Source organism: Sinocyclocheilus rhinocerous, unplaced genomic scaffold (assembly GCF_001515625.1).
Source record: "Sinocyclocheilus rhinocerous isolate Xijiao unplaced genomic scaffold, SAMN03320098_v1.1 scaffold285, whole genome shotgun sequence".
Taxonomy (NCBI): domain Eukaryota; kingdom Metazoa; phylum Chordata; class Actinopteri; order Cypriniformes; family Cyprinidae; genus Sinocyclocheilus; species Sinocyclocheilus rhinocerous.
This window is the reverse complement of record NW_015630288.1, coordinates 1,442,848-1,452,183: the sequence shown is the minus strand read 5'-3', so window position 1 is coordinate 1,452,183 and position 9,336 is coordinate 1,442,848. Positions and strand designations below refer to the sequence as shown.

The window sequence follows — 9,336 nt, the reverse complement described above, 5'->3', positions numbered from 1 at the left end:
CTCCGTAAAATGCGTTGCACACATCTGAATATTTGGGTTGAACTGTTCTGGAACAGTGTTGTAAATACAACTTAACCACTGATTTCTAGTCGTGTCCTCTTTTGGGAGGCCAAACAAAGTATTTTCACTTTCGCAACGAAATACACAGCGTCTTCACAACATGGCGGTGGCGGTGGCAGCAACATATGCCTTCTTTCTTTGCGTGAACATTTGGGCGGCGTTATGCAAATCTTCCCACATCGTGACGTAGACATGTGGGGGCGTGTTTGAACGAGGCATTTTAGGAGGGCGTGGACGAGTCTTAACTTTTATAAAGAATATCTCTTTGGGTTTGAGACTTTAGTCTTTGTAACTTTAGGGATCTTATCTATTCACGAACAGCTTGTAACACTCCAAAGAGAAAGGAAAACTTGAACTCGCATCATATGACCCATTTAAAGGGGGTATGTTCCAATAGGTTTAACTATAATATCAAATAGATCCTCTATTAGACACACTCATTCTGAACAGGTCTACACTATGTCTCAGTGGTTTGATGACTGGCTTTTAAGTAAGATGCAGAGAATCATTCTTACTTAATAATTTCTTGATCTATTCGACATAACATTGCTAATCATTCTTTTCAATTCTTTTTTTTCCCAGCTGTTTTTCAACTCTACTGTCCCAGGGATTATCTTCACGAGATACTCTCTTGATCTGATCTTCATCTTTAACATCATTTCACGCTTTTACATTGGATATGAAAGTCATGGAGTGGTTATAACAGACCCCAAAAGAGTCCGGAAAAAATACCTTAGGACATGGTTTTTTCTGGATCTCTTGTCCGTTTTACCCCTTGAAACATTAACAATGGCTTTCTCTCAGCTGACGTTTATGCATGCCAATAGATGTCTGAGAGTGGTCAGATTGTTTGGTATAATATGTAAGTTATTTATTTATATACTTTAAATAATTTATTATATAATTCAGATGTATACACCTGCTAATGGTTTTTGTGGGATTCTAGCCATGTTCAGTAAGGAACCAGACACCAACAAACTTCATCTAACAGCTTTCAAAGTGTTTTCCATCATGGTCCTATGTATACAAGCCTCAGCATGCTTTTGGTAAGTCTAATAAATGGACAAGTATTCTATTTTTTAATGGGTCCTTTTCATTGTCACTTGGGTTATCTGAAGGTATTGGCATGGAACTGTATTTTTTTCTTATCAGGAATGCAGTCTTTTTTCTATCACAAAATTTTAGTGCAGAATAATGGCAAACTTTGTTATTTTTAATTCCAAGATATCTCATAAAGAAAACAGTGCACAGCTAAAAGTAATGATGTTTTGTTGTCCCTTCAGGTTTCATCAGGTGTGTGAGCCCACTTATGCTGGTAATGTAAGGTATTGCCCCAAAGCGGAGAACTGGCTGCAGCTACTGCCAGAATGTAAGTTTTTATTTTCTTGTTTCATTCCCAATAACTCAAAAAGGCCATTATATTTGAGAGATTAGCTAAACTATTAAAGCCGCACTATAAAAGACTGTTGGTTGAAAAATTATAAAATGTAATTATTAAGCAAGTAAAAAAAAATCTGTATAGCATCTGGATTCTTGTCTTAACCCATTCACCATGTTAAGCTTGATCTGTACCATTTACATTTATTCATTTAGCAGACGCTTTTATCCTAAGCAACTTACAAATGAGGAATACAAGAAGTGATTCACCATAATCAGGCAAATAAACAGAAGAAGTGCCCGTAAATACAAAGCTTCAGACATTGTTCAGAATAGTACAAGATAGAACAGGGTGGGATTCAGGAAAAGTGAAAGCATTTTTTTTTCTCAGTAGGATGCAGTTGTGCTCTCGGAAGATATTAGTTTTCAGCTGTCACTTGAATGTACTATCAATGTTACATTTGAATGTAAAACCTGGGAATTTCAGAAGAGGGAATATAGCACCTTTTTTAAAGTGTTAGGCCTTAAAGGTGCCGTATGTAATTTTTTTTGACTGTGCTGAAGTATAAAAATGCCATAATATGTTTGCAGATATTGAAGTTCACACGCTTCTCCGAAAAGCAATGCTACATCAAGTTATTCGACTTTGAAATGTGTGTTCTGTGTTGGAATGTCTGTTTCTGTTTTGGTCCATGTGATTCTGCCCTCTGTTAATTTACCCAATAGTATTTCGACACCCCAGGTTGCCAGTTGGCGGATAATACAGTATATTGCATCTATAGAAGCCAGAAAATGAAACTGGGTCAGAGATTCCAGATTCTCCCCAAACTAAAATGCCATCCATCTAAAAAGCTGTATTACCAGAGGCATATTAAAATGCAGATTAATCAACTCATCAACTTTTGTGGAAGTCACTCGTTCCAGTTGCATGTCTTTGATTTGGTAACCCACGTGAGCGTTGAGTCTGAGGAGGAGGGTGCAGGAGAAACAACTCTCTCCAGTATTTTAAATTTGGAATGCATTAGCCATTTGAACAGCTAGCTGTCAATATTACATATTGCACCTTATAGACATATTTTGTGCTTTGTGGAATGTCCGCTTAAATCTCTTTGTGGTATGTTTTTGGATAATGTTAATTAATATGGCATAATTACTTCTACAGTTTCAACCAATTCGACAGGAATTACAGACATGGAGTTCTATGCTACAACACTTTACTGGTCAACTATCACACTATGCTCAATAGGGTGAGTACTGTTAATGTCATGTATCTATGCACAATGCTATAGGCCTATGTGCATTTGACCTTTTTTGTTATCTGATCTTTCTGAAATTGTTTGTCTTTTCCTTTTCTTTTTAAAAAGAATCTAAATTTGCAGTTTAAATCATATTGTCTTTATAAACTATGAATCAAAAGCAGTGACATAAAACACAGTTTTAAAAAGTTTTATATGCAAGTTCTCCCATCATTGTCTGTTTTAATGCTCACATCTCAAAAGTCAATCAAAAAGCGGATAGAAGTCCCTGCCCTGCATTTCTTCTTTTTCAATAATCAAGAAAAGATGTGCCGCTACTTGCATTTAATTGCCAATTTAATAATGACAGATATAGTGGACAGATGTTATATTTTAGCCAAAGTTGCCCCTTTACAGTTACACCATGTCCTAACCAGCCACCATGCAACACACGGAATTTCTATTTTAGAAACGTTTCTATTTATGCAACGTCATGGCTGGAACAACAACATTCACACTATTATCTCAGGTACTGATTATGTGCTTTATTCAAAGTTTAAAGTGTCTAATGTGAGTTTAAATATTATTTTGCAAGACCTTTATAGCCATACTGAAAGCAACAATAGATCAACAATAAAGCAAACTCAGATCTTGAAAATAAATTAAAGCAAACATGTATGTTAAACTGTCAACTCAACACGAACCAACAAGCGTATTCCATATCAAAGATGGTATCAGTCACTCAGTATGTACTTTTAATAATGTTAAAAAAGTTGAATATTTATGATTTAGATTATAAACTTGTTCATTTTGTTGGGAGTACAGTGCTTCATGCTTCTGAATGGCTGTGATATTTGAGTGATCCTGTCGCGTCGCATCTGGTGTGGAATCTCCAGGGTGACCACCTGTCCTGCTTTGCGTTGTACAGCACAGCATTTTCACCCCTTGTCCCGCACGTCGCATATTGAGAAAATGTCCTGCATTTTCATCAGTCTGATGGTTTTTAATTGTCATATTAAGAAAACATTCTTTTTGCCTTTTTAAGAAAGCTTTTTATTTATTCTTTTTGCGGTGTAGTTTCCGCGCAATGGATGTGCGGACTTCATCAAGCACCAACGACGGAAAAGGTCGCGTGCACACTGAAAAACACGATATTCTCCATTCATTTTAACCAATTAAAAAAATCGATGCAGCTTTCAGACACGACTTTCTTCTTATTTTAATAGTTTGTTTCTATGGCTTTATTTTAATGAGAAATGTCCAGAGAGCATTATTGTATGCGAGGGCAATCAAAATGCGCGAGCACAAATCTCTTCTCTCGCAGGTGGATTCTCTTCACTCTCACACAAAACGGACGCGCTTTCTCTCGCTTACATGATGTGCGCATTCAGAAACATAAATCGGCGCATAGGACAACAGATGTAAATCAGTACAGTGGGGAAAATATTAATTTGATCCCCTGCTGATTTTGTAAGTTTGCCCACTTACAAAGAAATTAAGGGTCTGTCATTTTTATGGTATAGGTTTATTTTAACGGATAGAGACAGAATATCGACCAAAAAAATCCAGAAAAAAACACATTATATAAAGGTTAGAAATTTATTTGCATTTCAGTGAGTGAAATAAGTATTTGGATCCTCTACCAACCAGCAAGAATTATGGCTCCCACAGATTGGTTATGTGCCCATGTGGAACACAGATTAGTCCTGCCACTTTAAGAAGTTACTCCTAATGTCAGCTCGTTAGGTGTATAAGACACCTGTCCACACAATCTGTATCTTCCATTCCAACCTCTCCCACCACCATGGGCAAGACCTAAGAGCTGTCAAAGGATGTCAGAGACAAGATTGTACATCTGCACAAGGCTGGAATGGGCTACAAAACCATCAGCAAGAAGCTTGGTGTTTGGAGGGAGAGAAATGCTGACTATGACCCCAAGAACACCATCCCTACAGTCAAGCACGGATGTTGAAACATTATGCTTTGGGGCTGTTTTTCTGCAAAGAGTACAGGACGACGTCACCGCATTGAGGGGCAGATGGACAGAGCCATGTACTGTAAAATCTTTTGACAAGAACCTCCTTCCCTCAGCCAGAACACTGAAGATGGGTCATGGATGGGTCTTCCAGCATGACAATGACCCAAAACATAGGAGCAACAAAGGAGTGGCTCAAGAAGAAGCACATTAAGGTCATGGAGTGGCCTAGCCAGTCTCCAGACCTCAATCCTATAGAAAATCTGTGGAGGGAGCTGAAACTTCGAGTTGCCAAACGACAGCCAAGAAACCTTAAGGATTTAGAGAGGATCTGTAAAGAGGAGTGGATCAAAATCCCTCCTGAGATGTGTGCAAACCTGGTGACCAGCTACAAGAAACGTCTTACCTCTGTGCTTGCCAACAAGGGTTTCTGCACCAAGTACTAAGTCATGTTTTGCTTGGGGATCAAATACTTATTTCACTCATTGAAATGCAAATCAATTTCTAACCTTTATATAATGTGTTTTTCTGGATTTTTTGGTTGATATTCTGTCTCTATCTGTTAAAATAAACCTACTATAAAAAATTACAGACCCTTCATTTCTTTGTAAGTGGGCAAACTTACAAAATCAACAGGGGATCAAATAAATATTTTCCCCACTGTATTTACATAGCATAACAATAGTGAATGTATCTGTCTCGTGTCCCGCATTGTCCTTTCAAAATCACATCTACTGTCATGCAACAGATCTATTGCCAGGTGGTCACCCTAGTTGCGTTGCATGTAGTTAGGACACGGTGTTACCCCAAATGAGTGTTAAAATAGAGCGTTTAAAGGTGCTGTATGTAAGAATTTTAATGTATTATTTGCTTTTTTATTGCCATAGCATAGTGTACCTTAAATATTGTATTTTATATATTCTTTGTTTGTCATAAGAGATTATGTTTTATCAAATTGTCTCATGAAATATATTGAACAGCTATGGAGATATACATGCCACAAATTTGGAAGAGGCCACAGCTGCATCATTTGTGATGGTCCTCGGATTGCTTTCCTTTGGAATCAGCATGTCTAACATGAGCTCAGTTATAACCAACATGGTTGCACAAAGAGGAAGGTTCTACCATAGAGTGGATGCTATTCTTCATTACATGGTTTGTAATAAGAAGATTTTAATTATTAGTCTGTCATTTCTGCTAGTAATATCATCTTTATTTTTCCTCTTTTAATCAAAGAGACAAATGGAATTACCAGAGGAAATCCAGGAATGGGTGCACAAACATTATTACAATCTTTGGTTCCACCAGAAGGGCCGCAATATTGCAGGACTTATGGATGACCTCCCATTTATCCTGCATTCAGATGTTTCAAGTTGTTGTTACAAATCTGTTATTGAAAATGTGAATCATCTAATGAATTACTGTAGCTTAGGCCATGATAATAATAAAAGTGGTTAATAATAAAGTGGTTGTCTATCTTTCTAGGCTAAGTTGTTCAGAAAAACAGAAGATGGCTTCAAAAGGGCTCTAGCACTGAAATTAAAAACGTGCACATACAGTCCTGGACAAATTCTGGTTAAAACTGGAGAAATTATTCAAAAACTGTATTACATTAAGCAAGGACTTGTACAGGTATGCCTAAATATAAATCTTTGAGGTCAACTGAGAATTTAGTGTGTTTTAATGTATGAGGATTTTTGAACATCATTTGCTCTATTTTTCAGGTTCTTGGTAAGAACCCCGGGAATGAAATGGCAAAACTGCTACCTGGCTCATTGTTTGGAGAGGTATGACACTCAGACCTGTGTTCTCAGTATTAGACATCTACAGGAGTTGAACAAATAATGTAATAATAACACCTGAGAAATAGGCAATATTTTTTTATTAAAGTGCAGGGATGTGCAGAGAGTTCCTCGGGGACAGGGGCTCAAATGTAAAGAAAGGGTAATTTATATATGGAGTAATTCCAATATAAAAATAAAGTCATTCACGTGTTTTTGAACTTGAATTGCTTACACTTCACATAACAGGCCTGTTGGTGGCACTTGTATGGAAGGATATTCAGGGCAATTTTATTTTCATTTTGGATAATCCAATTGCAAATCTTGCAAATGAAAAATGAAAAAGCCCATTCCAAAAGTCCATTCGCAACTGTATTTCTCATGTCTTACGAGTTAAAGGGATAGTTCACCCAAAAATGAAAATTCTGTCATCATTTACTCACCCTCATGTCGTTCCAAACCTGTATGAGTTGCTTTCTTATGTTGAACATAAAGATATTTTTTTTGAAGATTGCTGGTAATCAAACAGTTGGTGGTTGCCATTGACTTCCATAGTATTTTTTTTTTGCTACTATGGAAGTAAATGGCAACCACCAACTGGTTGATTACCAGCAATCTTCAAAATATCTTCTTTAATAGAAGCAATCTTCAAAATAACTGTTTTAACCATGTTCAAAACAGTTTTTCTGTAATCAAATTCTATAATAAGAGTCCTATCTACCATGACACATAAGGAAATATGTGACAGATATTACAAAACCATACAAATTAATTTTTTCTTTTTGATATAAGTTAAGGGTATTCAATTAAAGTTCCAAGAGGCGCAGCCTCTATATTTTTTTCCAAGCAGAGTTCCGGAAAAAAATAAAAATAAAAAAATAAATAAATGTTTCTTTACATGTGTTGTATTTGTACATTTAGACACAAAATAAATAAATAAATTCTGTCATCATTTACTCACCCTCATGTCGTTCCAAACCTGTATGAGTTGCTTTCTTATGTTGAACATAAAAGAAGATATTTTGAAGATTGCTGGTAATCAAACAGTTGGTGGTTGCAATTGACTTCCATAGTATTTTTTTTCCTACTATGCTGTCAATCAGTTCATGTCTGTGTGAACGAACAGACAGTGCAACCTTCTTGGCACAATACATAATTCTATCCTTTCTATCCCAAATGCAGCGATTATCCCCTGCTAACAGAGGGAGCCACAACGGTATGCACAATAGGTCACTTAAGTGAACGTTTGGGGAACTGTTGGGGAGCGGAGAAAAACATAATAAAGCTAGGCTATATATATATATATATATATATACAGTGGGTACGGAAAGTATTCAGACCCCCTTAAATTTTTCACTCTTTGTTATATTGCAGCCATTTGCTAAAAAATATGTAGTAAAATCTGTGCCATTAAGCGATATGTTTTTTTCTCTAAAAAAACGCATTTTTTTAAATACGCGTAACGTATTTTAACCATGCAGCAAACCTTTTAAAATATTTTGATAAATTGCTGAAAAAAAAAAAGATTTTTTAAACCGTTTAACTGATTGTATTAATCGTCAAAATTCTTGCGGACGGTTAATGGTTAACCGGTTAAAATGAGCATCCCTACATTATTTGTTTCTTTCTTATATTTGTTCTACTGCTTTATTGCATTTGTTCTTATTAATAATAACAAAGATACAATAAAAATAGCTATATTGTGATTATTAATATAGTAATTATTATTAAGAAAAGAACTGGAGGAAAAGATGCAACGTTGCTCAGTAATTTTGCTTTGGAACCTTCAGAAAACTTTAACTTGATTTTTCTCAGAATTGAGTTTGCGGACTCTGTCAACTTCAGACGGGTGTAGCTCAGTCCTCTTTTGTCCAATTCCAACAAATCATACATCATTTTGAAGGTATTTTAATGGAATTAAAAATAGCTCATTTTTGAAAATTTTTGAAAATTTGCTCTCTTTTTTTTTTACAGTGAACAATAATAATCTCTTATAAGTTAAACGATGGTGACTAAACAAACTGCAGTTATGTGAATTTTTTTTATGTTTCTTATAATAGGCTTGTATAAATATGGATTTGTGGTTTTCATTTAAATAATGTAATCCCCTATAACAATTTCAGTTTGCCCAAAGGCATGTGAGAAACTCGGTTGTCACAGTGATCCTTACTTCACCTTTCATGAAAGTCAATAAATATCACAATTTCAGGGTGGAAATGAAACCTAAAAAAGATAAAGTAAAGAGGAACAAAATGACATACCATCAGTAATACAATACAATTTTTTTCAGGTCCATTTGCTGTATGAAATCCATAGAAATGTTACAATATGTGCATTAACAAAATGTGAAATTATCATTTTGGAACGCAAGGATTTGCTTTTACTCTTTGCTGACTACCCTAAAGGTAATAACATTTTCTAATTCTTTGTGATTTATGATGTTTTGTTTTTACTATAAGAGTCATCAATTACAGTACACTAATAGAGTTTCATATCTTTTTCTAAAGCTGCTGTTGAGATTGCCAGAGCTGCCAAGAAACGTCTTCAGAATTTCAGGCATCCCCTACGAGAAGCATGTGCATATGGAGTTGCCTCTGTCCCACAAAATGCTGTATTTGAAAAGGACCAGAGCATCAACCTTGAGGTTAGTGACTGAGTGACTGCTTTGATTTGGCTATAGAGTGGGGAACTATGACGTCAGAACCCAGAAGTGTAATGCGCGCTTATTTCTTTGAGATTTTCCAATGGGGTTTTATAATGGAGTTTTTCAATTTATAAGTAAAATAAAGCCTGTGGTAAACATAACATGGCCATACTTTGACGTTTTGTTCTACAACTTAAATTACACACATTCATACCCAAAACACAAATTTTGAAGCAATTATGTTCATTTTTGGAAACATATGTT

The 9,336-nt window shown here is 35.7% G+C and overlaps 1 protein-coding gene across 1 annotated transcript; it reads left to right on the top strand.

Moving 5' to 3' along the window:
• The first annotated feature begins 849 nt into the window (after window positions 1-849).
• On the top strand, window positions 850-9,084 carry LOC107740011 (potassium channel KAT3-like). The gene is made up of 8 exons (XM_016552283.1): window positions 850-922; window positions 1,007-1,106; window positions 1,344-1,429; window positions 2,600-2,684; window positions 5,628-5,802; window positions 5,884-6,012; window positions 6,372-6,378; window positions 8,936-9,084. The coding sequence occupies exons 1-8, from the start codon at window positions 850-852 to the stop codon at window positions 9,082-9,084; spliced, it is 804 nt and encodes a 267-aa protein (XP_016407769.1).
• The last annotated feature ends 252 nt before the right edge of the window (window positions 9,085-9,336 follow it).